The sequence below is a fragment of the Amblyomma maculatum genome, chromosome 9, assembly GCF_055883805.1.
Source record: "Amblyomma maculatum isolate TAMU_Amacu chromosome 9, ASM5588380v1, whole genome shotgun sequence".
Taxonomy (NCBI): Eukaryota; Metazoa; Arthropoda; class Arachnida; order Ixodida; family Ixodidae; genus Amblyomma; species Amblyomma maculatum.
The window spans coordinates 18,054,204-18,071,704 of record NC_139352.1 but is presented as its reverse complement, the minus strand read 5'-3'; the positions used below and the strand labels follow the sequence as shown (position 1 = coordinate 18,071,704).

Sequence of the window (17,501 nt, the reverse complement as noted above, 5' to 3'; positions counted from 1 at the left end):
TTCTGCCATTAAAGTTGTATCATCCGCATATCTGAGGTTGTTGATACGTTTTCCAGCAATCTTCACTCCAGCTGAAGACTCGTCCAGACCGGCCTTCCTCATAGTGTACTGGTTGCCTTATGGTGGAAATCACATGCATTTATAGACAGCTACAGATTTAATTCCATAAGCGACAACACTACAGAAAACTCTTCGCTGATTCGCAAAAATATTCGTTTTATACGAATATTCTTACAGATGGAGAACAATGTAGAAGGATTCCATTTACATTCGAATCGCTTCTTGCGTTATGAGTTTCCTACTGATTCACTTTGTGAAAAAAAATTACTCGTATTCGTTCCCGGAGCAGGGCGTTTCGTATTCCAACACGGCTTCGAAAAATACTGCTCACGCACCGCTACTGATGAACCAATTCGTAAGTCACTTATTGCAACTGGATTACTTTCACATGCTATTTCTGACACGTTGGCAGGAGATAAAGGAAGCGATACCCATGCCTACCCCGTCTCTTTTACCCTTACTCGATGTTTGTGAAGTGACCGCTAGGAGCGCTGCAGACGAACGTCTTCCTATCGGGCTTTTTTTCTCGTCCTCCTCTTTTGCCCTCATGTTGCCTTCGACTGTCCTTGCTAGGTTTCTGGTGGAGAGGAGTGAATCAGATTCAAAGGGACACCCTTTCTGTCCCCAGTGACTTTCCGTTCAGCCGCGCAATCCTCCTGACATCTGTCACAAAATTAAATCCGAGAATCACTGTATGTCAATATATTTGGCGCTGAATTACCGTTGGACTTATTTGTGATTCTTTGAAGTTAGATCTATGATAATATAACTTTGTAAAATAAGATGTGCAATACATTGACTGCTGTGGGAGCTACCAAGGCTATTACATTGCCCTATTCATTATTTCTTTGCAATTCCGCCTTGACGAAGTCTAACTCCGTTGCATCTACATGTCTCGCAGTGTTTACTTTCGCGCTACAATTCTTGTTCAAATATCAGAACCAGTTTCAGTCGGGGTAATGTAACTGGAATGATTGGACAGCTGTCGTCCCATAAGCCTCCGTCCGTTCCACATGTTGGGCTTCAATAATTTGGCGTGGACCAAAGTGAGCATGTCCTCCCAGCGGACAATTTCAGAATACGTTTCCAGCTTCAAGGAGAATAGAATTGACACAAAAACATTGGAAGAATGCCGCCGAGCCACCAAGACAATACTTCGGCGTTCTCTTCCTTGCACGTCGAGATCACCTGCTTCTGTGTTTGTGGACCTGCCTGCAGATCATAGAGTTACCACTTGTGTGAAGCTAAATATTTTTGGTCATTTTAATGCAACAGCCTTACTAGTACCATTATGCCAAAATTCCTCTGTTGTCGTTAACGCTTAATGGAACCCGAAGAAGATGGCTTCGTCGCGCAGATGGACGGCACAGCAGAGGGGAAAGATAATGCAGTCGAGTGATAATGGCAAACCTCGGCGCACTGGAATGGGACAGCCGGGGGCAAAGGGATTCCGTGCACGCGATGCACCGTATATCGTTGAAAATTTAGAAAAGAGGAGGTTTTCACCCGTGTCGCACAATCACTAGCTGCCATGTCAGTCGTGTAAACTGGGTGCGCGATGGATATGAACCGTCTACAAGCCGTCTAAAAGCCGTCTACACAGGGCAGGCTTCAACTCCGAAGAGGCACAGAAACGGCGTAGAGAAGAACAAGACCAAACAAATGCGGCTAGACGTGCGAAGAGATCAGCGCTAGCTGCTAACAAAGCGACATCATCTCCGCTGGGATGGCGCCCTCGGCGTTCTTTAGGTAGTCGGGGCAATGCGGCAAAAGCGAAACCAGGACAGGGAGCACCGGCCGTCGGAAGAGGGGACTACCGCCAACCACAGACCGAAGGCAAGCGCCAAAAGCGAGACCACCTGCTGCACTGACACAAGGCGATGATGACCTCTTTCGATACTGTTCAGCCTCATCCGCCTCCCACTCGACACCTCTGCTACCCAAGTGATGACGAAGTCATCGCTGCATGGCGACATCGTTCAGCAACGATCTCCCCCTCGACAATGAAGAAAGTGCGCTGAGAATGAACAAACATAAAACCTCAATGCCGCCTCCATCCACTGCACTAGCATCGCCGAGGCCGAATGCTTGGCCATTACACTCGAATTACACACATCAATCAGTTGCAGACTCGATCAGCACACCACAATATGCACAGACTCCCAAACAGCATACAGATATCTACTGCGAGGAACACTCCCACACACATCTGCTAAAATATTAGCTACTCTACCTACCCCTCCCGATACCATCACCATCCCATGGGTTCCTGGGCATGAGGACATCCTCGGAAATGAGCGCGCTCATGCGTTTGCCCGAGAACTAAGCTTCCGGGCGCCGGTGGATGTCCTCCCCAAACCTTTATTATACACCCCCATCGAACCTCTTGACTACACTACAATTGTTCACTACTATCGTCGTTGCCGTGCCACGTACCCGCCACCACATCACACGCTTTCTCACATCGACAGCACGTACTGGCGACAGCTCCAAACACATTCGTTTCCATCTCCTCAATTTGCCCACATATTTCACCCCACGGACATCCCACCATACTGCACCACATGCAACGCCACCCCACCCACCCTCTACCATTACTTATGGGAATGCCCACATCCCATCCGCGTTCCTCCCGTCAAACACCCCACCCCCTCCTCCTGGGAGGCTGCCCTTCTAGCCACGCAACCTGCATATCAGTTACGGCTGGTCGAGCGGGCTAAGCTAGAAGGAACAGCCAGAGGGCTCCTGGACTAAGAGGTCCTCCTGGGAGTGTTTACATTTTTATTAAATAAAGTTTTCCCTCCTCCTCCTCCTCCTCCTCCTCCTCCTCAAACAAACCCGACTTTGTCTTCCTACTAAGCCATGAGAACTAGAAAACTCTTGCCGCTTTGCTACGAGAGTGCCCGATTATCGCTGGTCTAGTGCGTGAGACATACGCATACATGAACGTTTCATTCCCACGAAGGCATTTCAACATTTAAAATACATTTGCAGGTATGCTGTGGGCACAATGAGTATATATGCTTTCGCATTCTTATGCGTAGGCGATGCTAAGGGCTTCTATCTAATTTTATTTCGATAATGTTCCGCTTGACTGAGTTTCACTCAATATCCACCCATCTGTCCTCGCTAGGTTAACTGTGTGTTGCTTCGATGACACAGTCACACTTTCAGACGTTTCTAACGCATACTTTATTTCAGTCGGCGTCCACTGACAGCGATGCTGGGGTGCCGTCAGCTTTGATCTACAAGCTGTAAAATAAATCTTGGAGCTTCTGGCAAGTCCGGCTTCACATTTTTACTTTATCCTGGATGCATTGCTGGAACGAAAAATAAAATTGTTCAATAAGCAAAGCACATAACAATTGTGGGATTACCGACGCTTTCGAAATACATGCCTGGAGCAGCCATTATAAGGTACGAAACAGGGGATAATAAGACTGTGGTCAGCATTTTCCTTCATATTTATTATCTTTCTATAGGTTATTTCATCCTAAAATTTGAAGCCATCACATGTGGGATGTTTGTACGCCATTAGTTTACTATAGTTATTAATATTACTGGTTCAAAGATTTCGGAGAATCCTTCAAGCTGGATATGCTATCGTCATGCAGTATGGTATGCTGGTCGTCCTGGTTAGCTCAGCTGGAAGAGCGACTGCCCTCGAAAGGCTCTGGTTTCGGGTTATATTTCTTGTATATATTTTTGTATAGATTTTTTGCAACCGTATGGCAGCACTCAACTGGGCGCTAATGAGTAATACTCCATTTTACAATATGGCTTCTACTAGCCAAAGCTGGAATGGGATATCAAAGGTTAAGAACACATAGCAGGAAGTCGTCACATGGTCAATATGCTAGAATGGCGTGTTCACTTGTAACGAAGCCTGTGATTGACTGCAACTACGAGGGAAGCGAGAATGCGCAGTGTACAATGATGAAATGGTATCGGTGTTCGAAACATTTGCTTTCAGTCCGCTTCACGCGTCACCTGCCGCTAGCAGGAATGAAGGTTTCAGCTCTTTATGAAAACATTTTCCCGTTAAGTAATCCTAAATATATTGCGCGTAGGACTTATATATGTTTGTTTTTGCTTGCAGCCAAATATACCGAAGTGTTTGTGAGCCAACACAATGCCCCTCTTCACAGAGCGACCTATAACATTGCATTTCTCAAAAGGGCACATTCAAAGTGTAGTTGGTGACACATGCTAAGGAAGAAGACTGCTATGAAAGAGAAAATAAAGCAACTGGGAAGGATCTTTTAATTGGACGGAAATTATTTCGCCCTTTTCGCAAAAAATTGTAGCGAAAGCGCAAAGACCTTCATGAGATAATAGCCATCTTCGCTATAATAAAGCCGCACACAGTGCACGGTAACGCAGTTACGGCTAGAAGGGTTCGCAATCTATTCCACTTCAGAGTTTTTTCAGACTTGGTTGCCTTCGACACGCCTGAGCAAATGTGTTCATTCAAGGCATACTTGATAAATTACACTTGATTCCTCGTGCTATCTAGTGCTCTTACATGACACTAAAGAGTCGCGTTGTCGCGTTATTAATGAAATGCCCAGTTTGACATGTAATAATTTCACAGCATTTTTAGAGTGTACGGCAGCACTTTCACATTTTCCTTGTTGCGTCTACAGGACGAGTGGTGGCCCGAACGTTCGGCAATTTACAGAGAGCTCGTAACAGAGCCTTAGCGCATAATTTGAGCGGCAAGTACTCTAAGATTCTGCAAGGCTCAGTGACCTTGTCGAAGCGAGCTAAAATATCCTGTTTCTACATTTCTTATCTCTTGAGATCTATAGCCACTTGTTATAGGCCCGAATGAACCCGACGGGGGCTCTGACACGCTGCCTTTAAACAGTCATTCTTTTATATATATATTTTTTTCGTTCGAGACTTGCGGACATATGTGCTTTTATGCGTTAATGCCAGTGTTAATTGGAGTGCCAGACTGATATTGCGCGCGCTTCTGCGCTTTACCCCACTGCTATTTCATCGCTAGTTATTTTTAAGTATTTTAATTATTTGCTCTTCACGTGGGCTGCTTTTATTTCATGATGGCACCCTGCCGGGGTGGCGCAGTGGTTACGGTGCTCGACTACTGTTCCCAAGGACGCGGGATCGAATCCTGGTCTCGGCGGCCGCTTTTCGATGGAGGCGAAGAGCAAGACGCCCGTGTGCTGTGCGATGTCAGTACACGTTAAAGAACCCCAGGTGGTCGAAATTTCCGGAGTTCTCCACTACGGCGTCTCTCATAGTCTAAGTTGCTTAGGGACGCTAAACCCCACAAACCAAACCAACCATCTTATGATGGACTATTACCAACATGGCTATCTAGGCATACTTATGAATTCATTTTTCAAATTGAACTGTGCACAAAATTTAGCCCTGAAGATATACGTTTGGTGTTCAGTGCCATCAGTTTCATACTGCAGCCATATAATGAGAGTTAACCTAAACTATAGCCTCCTTGCCCAACTAATAGAAGGTTTACCCCACCTCCTATCAAAAATTCAGAAGGATCATTTGCATCGCAAACTACGTAAAGAAATGGCCCTTTCTTATTGTCGACTACTCGGTCGGCACTGACAATGGACAAACACTACACCGCCAACCTCTGTGACTACCTCAGCGAAACTGGACTTCACTCCTTCTTTTAACTTTCTATCTCCTGCATTCCAATCCCCCTTTCACAACTTATGCCTTATGACAAACTTCTCGAATAAAACAAAAAATCGAACTTATCGCTTATCACTGCTATTATAGATAGCGCGTGCCATGTATTGTGCAAACTGTTGGTGTTACGAAAAGATCACAGGCTGCAGCAAATAATACAAAGGCTAGCGTAGTTGTCAACGCAGTAATTAACGAACTTACCCCTGTTTTGTCAAACATTTCAATTTCCGCCGGCGTCATTCCACTGGAAGCCTGCGTTTAAGAGACAAAGCAATTTTAGGGTCAGGCATTGGGGTTTTTTTGCTCATGTTGTTCTGCCCGGAAGTATGTGACGTTGTTAAAAGGGCAGAACCGCAAGCTTTAACTGTCTATGAATATGGCGCGCTCAAGCTGTTATTCAGGTTTAGACAGATATGAAATTATGTCTCACCAATCAGTAACACACATGAATTATCAGTGAACAGTAAAGACCGTGCATAGCTACACGGTCAACGAACACACCTCCTGAGTAGAGCCGTGATCGGTAGCAGCACGCGTCCTCATGCGAGAACGTCGCCTTTGACTGCAGGCCTAAACACGAGCCAAAAAGCAATCCAATGCCCCATAATTTGCCGCGCGAAACTTGTACGACGGCCGTAAAATATATTCTCCAATCTTCTGAAATTCCAGGCTTCCACTTCTAATGACATGGAGGCATTGCAAAATCTGGCGTCTGTTTCATCGTTGGAAGTCGGACGGCAAGTGTACCACACGTGAAACCCAATCTTGAGCTTCAGTTAACGGCTGCTCGCTTTAAGCTTTCAAGCATTTTGTTTTGCCAAAACATTTTTTGCCGCAACTCTCACCTGAAGGCCACCTGTACAAAAAGAAACATCTTTCCACTCACCTCACATAGACCACAATTAAGAACTCTCTGTTCCCCACTGCAGAAGAGTGACCTGCTTTTGCTATTCCTTCTTAAATCATGCCATGAATAAAACCATCTTTCTCGGACAGCTGCCTGTATCACCGCTCCTGCCCCTTTTATAACTAAATAATCGCACTGATAAAATCCAAGTAAATGTTATCTGTTGTTTCCCCCAACACGTTGATTATATTTCAGAAGTTTCTATTTTGTATATTTTAATTACTTCGCCATGCCTATATTGTCTTCTTATTGCATTTTCGTGCCTAGCTATTTTCAACATAATCGTCTGTTATCGCGCTTTCTCTGTAACTTGTTGACTTGATCCCGCCCGAGCTCTCACAAACCGGGCGGATCTCCATCCCTACCCCACCCCTCTCCTAGGACCCTACGGCGACAGGCTGGAACACCTACGGTTAGAAAGAAGAATTTTCTCACCACCACACAAACAACTTCCTTCCTCGGACGCTATAGACTGGAGAAAAATACAAACACATTTCCTAATCTTCACATTTTAAATAAGATAAGCCCAACAAAATACACGAGTTACTGTCCTTGGTGCGGTGAAAGCCCCACACTCTATCACATCTCTTGGGAATGCCAGGACAAACCTGACCCAACGTTAATAGTGCCATGCCCGACACACGAGCAGTGGGAGGCGGCCCTGACCAGCGACAACCTGGACCAGCAAGCCTGGATTATCCAGCTAGTCCGCAAGTCAGCTGCTGCCAGCGGAGCCCTGGACTAGGGGCACCGACCACCCAGCTCCTGCGAATTCTTACTGATTATTATGCTCATTAAAAGTTTTCTCTCTCTCTCTCTCTCTCTCTCTCTCCCTTCTTTAATGTTGAAATCCTGGGGGTAAAATAAAGAAAATGAAATTTTTGTCCAGCTCTAAGAAAATATAATTGATATCTAGGCGTCTAATTGATGCTTCTTTTGAAACATGAAATGCACTGATTGGTCGATTGGGATTTACCGTCCACAAACTCAGTCTGTGGAGCTTATTTACGTAACGTCACGGCGCAAAACACCATGATCATTATTCTAGATTTGTGCAGGCGCAGGAGATGACGTCACCAACCCACTCCGAGGACAGGCTAAGGCAGCGCCGGCAGAGAGCAAGCGAGAGAGACCGCGACGCGGGTCGACATGGGTGATGTCTTGTAGAGACGTGTGTTCTTAGAGCAAGTCTTGATTCCGTCGGCAAAAAGACAGTGTGTGAGCAGTGCTACGCCTCGATTAATCAGCCTGGTGAGGGATTCCAGCGTGTGACCGCTTGCATACGCACGCGAATGGCTGCCGTGTTGGCGCTGTAGGGTGCAGTATGAAGACGCTAGAGGCTGGTGTAGCTTAGCGGTCATGTTCATTTTCTTTTGTAGCGAAAGCTACACTGCGGTATATTTTCGAGACCTTAAGTGGCCGCAACTACGTCGTCAAGAGTCATAGCTACGTCGTGAAGAGGCGTTGCCACGAAAAGAAGAAGAAGACGAAGAAGAAGAAAAAGAAGGCGAAGGAGAAGACGAAGAAGACGAAGAGGAAGAAGATCGCTCGGTCACACGTAGCTAATGCTTTCGCTCCACATTCGGTTCAGCAGCGTTGAACTTTTCTCTTTTTTTTTTTTTGGAGGCATGATGCATCACTGCAGCCGAATAAATTCTGTGCGTAATCTACGATGTGTGCCCCTAGTGAAGAGTTCGATGCGTCATTGTGAACAACTGCTGCACTGTTGGGCACAGAAAGGTAAGCTGTTTCCTAAGGCGTGTAAATTGTGTCCGGTGTGTTTTGATTTGCCTGTCCCATGATCACCTCATGGTAAAACCTGAGCAGTGATCACAATCAGCGTAGGTGTACGCAGTACCGAGTGACTGCTGGCAGAAATCCGGCGATCCGACAGTGGTTACTGCTAGCCACCTCCAGCAGCACAAAGCAGATCTGTGGCGACGTTAGCGTCATGAGAGTTACTGCATTTGTAGCAGCAACCGTCACATTTGCTTGGACTTCAAAATCATAAGTATAATATGCAAATGGCGGAAGTCTCCTGAAACATTTAAGAGTTCTTAGTTTCGAACTGCGCAACGTTATGGCTGCTGCAGTAATACAAGGTTGCCATGTCTAGCGCGCCCGCTAAATCTGATTGTGAATAAGGTCTATATTCAAAGTGACTTTCTCAGCGGTCATTCGTAATTTTCAAATCACTATTTTCAGGTTTCCAACAAGAGTCACAACAGGCATAAGCTTGATGCTTGAGAAGCATAAAGCCACGTAATAAGTGTTTCTTTACGCGGACAGTCATGGCGTACATAAACGTTGCGACAGTATCGTTCGTGAGAATTGCCTACTGAACGTAGCGGTTACCACTTTGAGTTTTTGCGGGACTGCAGATTTCTATTCAGTGTATAATTCAAAACTGGTCCACAACTGGCACTTCGCTAAAATCTTGTGTACAAAATTGTGTAGAAGTTGTGTACAAGTTGTGTACAATCTCGTGTACAAGTTGTGTACAAGATTGCCCGACGACAACAAGTAAATACTTAATCGATGTCCCAACTAAAATGTCGGCCCGTTCTCTCTCTGCTAAACACACCCTGCGACTATAGGAGCTAAAGAAACTTACCTTGAATTTGTCCGCCTTTTCTTGGAAGCAGGCCTTCATCTGAAATTGAGCGAAATAATTTTGGTTGAGGTTGTATGAGGTGAAACGATTCGTTTCTCGCATTGGTTTTTATACCCGAGTTCCAGTATTCATTACCTTCCGTTGCGACATTGTAAAGCAGTTTACGTTTATTATAAGACCTCCGCCGGGGTGGCGCAGTGGTTAGGGCGCTCTACTACTGTGCCTAAGGCCCGTTTCACATGCTGTGACTGCAGCGAAAATTTTCGATGCAGTCGGTGACGCCGCAGTGCGATTTCACACAGCGCTTTCACATGCAACGAACCCGCGTGCGAATTCGGTGAGAGATACCGTCAAGGTTGTTTGATGTTTTGTAGAAAACGCGTACGCAGAGCGTGTTTGATTTATATACTCTGGTGTATTTTTAGATTCTAAGTGACAATTCATACGTATTTATGAAAACGTGCAGTCTTTCAGCGTACAAAAAGCGCGTTGCTGCGCCGAATGAAACCACTCGGACTGAAAACAGGGGTGTTTTATGGGGGCGCGCGCTCTCCTTCGATACTGGGCGTGCCAGCCCGTTGAACGTTACCGTACGTCACATGACGTCGCGATGCTCCTCGGCTCCTCATTGGTCAGTCGCAGAACGACTGCGCCAACGCTGCGACTGAATTCCAACCTGTTGGAAACGCCTCTGCGGCTGGAGTGACGCTCGCTCTGCGGCTAGACCGACGAGAATCGCAGCGTCGCAGGGCAAAAATCGCATCATGTGAAACGGGCCTAAGGATTCGGGACCGAATCCCGGCCTCGGCGATCACTTTTCGATGCAGGCGGAAAGCAAGGCATCCGTGTGCTGTGCGATGTCAGTGCAAGTTAAAGAACCTCATGTGGTAGAAATTTCCGGAGTCCTTCACTGCGGCGTTTCTCATAGTCGGAGTCACTTTGGAACGTTACACCGCACAAACCAAACCAAACCATTTACTGTAAGAAGTATAGCGGCATGCTCACTAGATTAGTGACTATAAAGCTGTTAGAGGCAGTTTCACCTTCGGTGCATTGCTCTCATTTGTGGCGGCTCTACTTCATTTGTCGAGACACCAGACCACACGGTGAAATAGATTAATAAATCAGGTTACAGATGATTCATACTCACGCTGAGCGCTGTGGAATGCGCGCTCTTGTCACGTGGTATTGACAAGGCCGTAGACACAACTGAGGGGGGCTAGAAATTAACTGTAATAAACTCTTTACCCCATAGGCTGACATGAGCCCTTAAACTAGCTCAATAATTCGGCGGCGGCGATAGCAGCAAACGTGCTCGCTAGTCGCCGAATTACTAATGTCCATCGCACGCGTCAACGCACAATTTAAAGGCAGCGAAGAAACAAGTTAGATAAAACCTCAAACGATAACTTGTTTGGAACCTGCAAAAGGAAGTTGTAAAATGACCCTCATCATGTTACTATGCTGCCTGCTTTTCTGAAACTTTCTACGAAAACTCAACACGAAACTGTCAGTCATCGAATATAGATTGTGAATCAATGTGCGATTGCAGTTTAGGCTTTTCAATCACTACAAGCGCCAAACTATTCTTGCGCAAGTTTCCACGAACAAAGAGCCGTTTACCTGATTTTAATACACTACGCATCGCAGTGACATTTCTGAAAACAAAAACTTTATGAAGGCTGCTTGGTGCACAGAATGCCATGCGGTTCAATGGAGACGCGACTTAACCCCCGTAGAAGGTGTCATAACGTGGTTTGGGTATTCTAGTCATCGAAGTATACGTTTACAGAAATACAGTCCTACATAAAGTGCAACCAGTTCTGCGTTTCTCATGCCATCATTTTATGCTGCTCAAATGAAGCAAAGACAGCCTGATGTAAAACAATGCACCATTTCTCAACTCAAGCAGTAGAGAAAATGAAAACTCATCGTACGGAGTCTGCTCGGCGAAACCTTCACAGCGAATTTTCTGTAAAGCGAAAATAGCAGTTTATGTCTGACGGTCGTCATTACTTTCCATAGAAACATTTTGCTCACTTTAATAACTTAATTCATATTCATACTATCCCTATCTCAGTATATATAAGATCCGACTTTCTTGCCGAAAGGTTTGAAAACCACTGCTTTAACGCATTCAAGGAGGGCCACGCGCGCGCACATCGAACTGATATTGCGGTCACGGCACTACTCGTGCACTGGGGCAACCAAGAAAGGCTCTGAAATGACACCTTTGTAATTACTCAATTTGGATGTCTGTATTGTGCACAACAAGAAAGTTGTGTGCGCAATGGGCAGTGCTGGAATCGCAGTGTCAATTTGGGATGACAAGGTGTTGATTGTAGTCGGACACTTACCTTTTCTTCTTTTTCAGCTTTGTCCGCAATACCCATGAACTTGCCACCACATTCGGTAACCGTGGGAATGAGGCCGTCAGCAAACTGGACACGGATAAAGCAAAGATTCATGGAGCTTCCAACGTTATTTCTTGTCTGGCGTGCGTCGCTGCCGAAGGCTGAACGCCAATTCCTACTGACTACATTCGGGCTACCCGAAAAGTAGCATGTCATTGTTTAATCACAGGGTGCGATAATTAACGCTTGGCTGCCTTCACAGAGCTAATCACTTCCGTTATGTTCGTTTCCAAGTAAAGCGCGCTAACATTTAGCAATAACTTTCACTACCGTTATATACCCAGTCATCGGCGCCAAGAATAAAGAAAGCTGACCGTCAAGCCAGATGTGTCCATGGCCACGATGCGTGGTCACCCCTGTCACCCTGATGTCTTTCTGTACTGGTATGGCAGTGACATTCCGAATAGCGGTCAAAATTTGTATAAATTTACAAAAATTGCGAATCTTTTTCGTTCACACACCGTACATCTGTGTGTTTTTTTACATTTACTATAGCCTGTCATAGCTCAAGGGGCGGGCGGAGCTTTTGGCAAGCTGTGAAACTCGCAGCTTTTTCTCCACCGCCCTTTTTCACCACCTGCAGACTCTGTTGCTGAAATAAATGCTCATTGATGTGATGTGATGTTTTTCGTCTCGAAAGTAATCAGTTTTATAGATTTGACAAAAGATATGGCTTTATGTTCACTTTCCGTCTACCCTCTTTTCTCCTTGCTTATTCCACACCCATGATTCCGTGCACGCCATGGGGTCATGCCTTAGTAGTCGGGAGGGGTCGCTGCACACTGCTACGACAGCGTTTTCAGCAAAAGACATTCACTAGAGTTTGAAATGGGACACTAGAGTTGAGGGCATTGACGCTGCAATGCATCCCATATACCAAACCAGAGCTACTTAGCAACCTGGCAGGCATGATCACCTCACACCTTCCCAGGGTGTTAAGATTTCCGCTACCCCAAGTGCAAAACATCCACACAATATTTTTAAAATCGATATTTATTGCCCCAGGGCATCACTAGGGTATGATATGAAGGATAAATAAATGATTAAATGAATGAAAAAAGGTTGGCTGATTTTATGAAGTCCAGAAGTGAGCGATGATGAGGTCCCTGCGTCCAAGTGACATATGAGGCAGGATTCGTTGCTGCCTCATATTCGAGCTGGCCTTTCAGCACACAATTTATCGGTTGTTTTTTTATCTTAAGCTTTATTACAGTCATATAGAGTATTTCGTGCATTGGAAGGATGAAAGCGTTTTGCTTACCTGCTTGATTACAGCCGGGTTAATGTCTTTTGCAATGCCAAGACATTCGCGCGCCGTATCTATCTTGTCAATGTACTGCTGTGCCGTAGCCTGGTCGGGTATGAAATCACGAACCAGTTGCTTCAGTTGCTCGAGCACGGCTTCCACTGCACATAAAATTAGAGATAATTTTACACAGTCGGACCTCGATTGTTAACATGAAAGCTGCGGTTGTCGAACAAACCTCTATAAACCGGATCGTCCGAAATGACAAATCGCCAATAGCCAAACATCAGAAAAATTAATTCTATTCTGGATGAGGTCTGTCTTCAGGTAAAATAGTGGACACGTTTAAATAAAACGTAATTTTACGAGCTACAAGCTGGCTGGTTATTTTAATCTCTATTATGCCCGAAAAAATATTCTGAAACCTGCCGCATCTTGTGATCTATCATACGCTTGATGCCGACTCATGAATTTCACTTCTAGTACTTTCCACACCCCGCAAACCGCTATTACATATCGGCATCCAGTCGACTTGAAGCTGCTGAATGCATCGTTCAACCTGGCACAAACTGCAGAAGGAGGTTTCCTTACATCATTGATGCAATACAGAAACATTTAAAGCACATCGACTGGCAAATTCGCACTGTAAACCATGAAGCCACAAAAGCCATATGAAGCCTCATTTGAGCCTAATATTAGGGTTCATCTTGTAAACTGCACTGGAAATACAGATAATGTAATACGTGGCTAGGCCTTCTGAGATTCTGTTCTTATCGCTGTCCATATTGACGCGACACTATTCAAGGTTCCAATGGTTTTTACGCATGTTTCATTGCCTACAGACAGCGTGCTTATGTATGAAAGAGGCATACATGTGGAAAACTTCTGACGCTGCAATAGTTGCAGCCAGGCATAATAATGAAGTTCTTATTAACAAGTCACGACTGTCATAGTATACTGTTGTAGCCACTAAAACAGCCGCCTCGCTGGTGTGGCGCAGTGGTAGGGCGCTCGACTTCTGTGCCCGAGAATGCGGGGTCCAGACCGCGGCGGCAGCTTTTCGATGGAGGTGAAAAGCAAGGCGCCCGTGTGCTGTGCGATGTCAGTGCACGTTAAAGAACCCCAGGTGGTCGAAATTTCCAGAGCCCTCCACTGCGGCGCCTCTCATAGCCTGAGTTGCTTTGGGACGTTAAACCCCACAAACCAAACGAAGCCAAACTAAATTAGCCTTTTTGATTACAACTTAATTCATAGACACGTTTTTTCACAGGATGCTTCCATACATGGCGTCAGCTGGGCCATCTACGGAGTGAAGTGAAGCCTCACAAAGACAGGACACTGCGCCAGGTGGCCGTGCGGCATGCCTATTTCGCGAAGGGACGCCCTTAGGGGCACTATGCATCCTAGCCTTCAGTTCATTGCCAAATTTAGGTGTCGCCAAATAGTAGGAGCAGCTGCTGAAGATCGGTTTGGTGAGCCATTCAAAGTCGTGCGACACATGATTGCACGACTTTGGTACTGTCATTTTGTTTCCTTTTATCTACGCACGCGCATCAGCCTATACACATGTTATTAACACATTTTACGAACGCACCGATGAAACACACAGCTTTGTTTTTGATGCTCAGTACCGACGGACCAGAATTAATGAGTGCAAGAGCCTTAATGATTTCCTCTTTTGCGGCAGTTGGTAGGTTCTCCTCACAGCTATATATTCCTTTATTGTTATTTTGTCAGTTACAAGCGCGTACGATTTGCGAACCAAACGTGATAAAGCTCCTGTAGCGTGCAAGCAAGATAAGGCTGTTTCTAATCATATATATAAACCCCTATACTGTGATTTCCTCAGGCTTTCTGTGAGCATTCCCTGGAAGAAGCGGGGCCCTTCCGCACGTGGGATGATGCCAGAGAGGTGCCATCAGAATCGTAGAGCGAATTTCTGAGACTTCTGTTTCATAATGCCGTAACATGGGCTAACCTTCTACCCTAATTAGGCCACTGTTTGAAATGCGGAAGGATTTGCGGCTATAGTAAACCACTGGAAATTTCCACAAGAAGTTCTGTTTAATTCGTTTCAGTCTGAAAAAAAGTTAATTTAGCCCTTCTGCAATCCCCGCTGTCGTTACAGCGATAAATACAAATCGCAATAAACACCACCGCTGCCGGGCAACGGTTTAAGATGAATGAGGATCGAATGCTAACCATATCGGAAGGTTAGAATTCCCATTCGTTTCAGAACATAAATTTTTATACTTTTCTTATGAGACATTCTGTTCCATCATCCTCCCGCGTGTGAGATATTTCATGGAATTGCTCTTCCACAAGCGTTTCAACATTACAGCCCTTCTTTTCCTTCAGTTACCCTAAACCTTTTTAAATCTAAATTCAATATGACTTAAATATTTTCATTGAAGTACATATGCCGAACAGTGGGACAGCCGTCATTTTTTACAGCTCAGTTGGCAAGGAGATGAGAAGGAACTTGCCCAGCCCCTTGCTTTCAACGATCAAAGAGAATTTTCCCACTCACCGTTGGCGTTTGCCGTCGCATATGTAAAACAGCAAAGCATCACGGCGACTGCGACGAGTTGATTCCTCATCTTGTTTGAGATGGGTGCAAAAGACAGCGAGCAGGGAGTTTATCCACAGTAGTGAAACCAGAAGCTGCTCTCGTACCTTCCCCACTGCGACGCAGAGTTTAAACAGTGGATCCCGCGAGGCCTGTTTTGCAGCGAGAACGCACGTGTAGTTCGTCCCTTTGTATGCTCTGGTGTGGGCCTCTACTTGCTTTATATACGCCCTCTCGCAAAGCCGGTGATCCAGCTGAGTCCACATCTATACTCAGGCTTCCATGACGGCGCATTTCCATTTCGACACCGCAAAGATTTCCTCGGTAAGGCGAGCGCAGACGCCATGGCTTTCCTTTTTTCTGTTTTAACCGTTTCTGTTTTGGTTCTTGCCTTGCACAGGCTGAATGCAAAGCGATGAGACAAATGGTTCCATGGCCGAAGCCATATAACAGCTGTCTAACTGCGCAAGACTGAGCGGGGGTACAGACTCAATGACATCGCGTCTCACTTAGCTGACTCGGCAATCCGTTTGTGAAAGGGAACGAAAGTAGCAAGGTAGCAAACCAGAGGTGGCGACCGTATCTCGACCTATTTGAATAATGGTGCCATGCGCCAATGTTAATGATTTCCCCTAGAGTGCGCTCTCTGCCTTTTCTTTTCAGCCCCGCTAGCTTTGACTCACCGACTTAGTGGCACGCTTCGTTGGGTACGACCCGAAATGGCGTGCAACAAGGCTGCCCGACTATTCGACCGACTAGGAAGAGGTAGCTGCTATGGTGCACCTTTCTTCACCGTGTCAAGTCGTCATTGCGTAACCTGGAGCCAAATTCTTTCTTATGATTCTTTAGCACTGCTCATAAGTAATATTTATTGCTGCTAATCAAATTAGAGTGAATAAATAAGCGTTTTGACCATTATAAATTCATGATGTATAAATAGAGAAGGAAGGGGGGGGGGGGGGCATCAATCACTCTGAAGAGGCTGTAACAGCCGAAATTTATTTCTGCACTTATTGCACAAGAAAGCTGTACCTTTCACATCTAGTCGTGTGAAATCTTGCTCGTCTCTGACCGCCCGAAAAACAAATATGCTTAAAAAATACCTTGCGCTCAGGAACTGCTTCCAAACATGCAGATTTGAACATTTGGCTAGAAGCATTTATGCTGCTCTTTTTTACGGTTTAACTTTTTCTTAGACTTGTCCTCCTCCTCACTCCCTCCACCCTGCCCTCATCAGTTCAGTTCAGTTCAGTCGTGTCCGACTCTTCGTGACCTTATGGACCAGATCACGCCACGCTTTCCGGTCTCTCACTATCTTCCCTAACATCACATAACTTCATCTGCAGCGCCTCGACGATGCCATCCAACAATCGCGTTCGCTGCCTACCCCTTCTTCGGCGACCCTCAACCCCTGCCCTCATAGAGTGATTCAATTGAGGATGTCAGAATTTATTGGCCAAAGCTTTTTCCTGCCTGCTTGAGCATGATAAAATTGTGTGTAATGTTAGAATAACGATCTGTTTCGAAAATGGGTTCTTTGGGCGTGTTTCCAGATCTGCTAACATATGCCTAGCCCTGCTGTCTTGCGTACAGTTATAGGGCTTCAAATTTCTGCTTTCCTACTCGCTACACCTGACGCCCTGGAGAAATTGACTCCATTCAGCTTGATAAGCGACAATTTTAGCTCTACGTACTTGATCGTTTCGTTGTAATGACGCCAGCGCGTACGTCATTGCACAGAGGAGGAATAAGTTGATGGAAACTGCTATATAGGGCAGTACTCGAGAATCTCGTACAATGAGTACTCTACCGTTTGGGCAGCAGTGATGGGAGCGTACTCGACGCTTCTCAGGATATTGGGGACCGGGAAATGCACACCTTATGGGTTCAAATTTCTTTTGTACAAGCATTCACGCTGCGCGAAGTTGCTTTCATATTATAGTAAGCTTAGCCCCAATAGTTTATTTATTTATATATTTAAAATACCCTCAGGGTACAGATGTACG

General features: G+C 45.6%; 1 protein-coding gene across 1 annotated transcript; it reads right to left on the bottom strand.

The window, feature by feature from the left end:
- Positions 1 to 4,202: 4,202 nt before the first annotated feature.
- On the bottom strand, positions 4,203 to 15,526 carry LOC146178474 (uncharacterized). The gene is made up of 6 exons (XM_084579978.1): positions 15,457 to 15,526; positions 12,942 to 13,087; positions 11,624 to 11,707; positions 9,267 to 9,305; positions 5,947 to 5,997; positions 4,203 to 4,214 (listed from the first exon to the last, which is right to left on the bottom strand). The coding sequence occupies exons 1-6, from the start codon at positions 15,524 to 15,526 to the stop codon at positions 4,203 to 4,205; spliced, it is 402 nt and encodes a 133-aa protein (XP_084436104.1).
- Between the last annotated feature and the right edge of the window lie 1,975 nt (positions 15,527 to 17,501).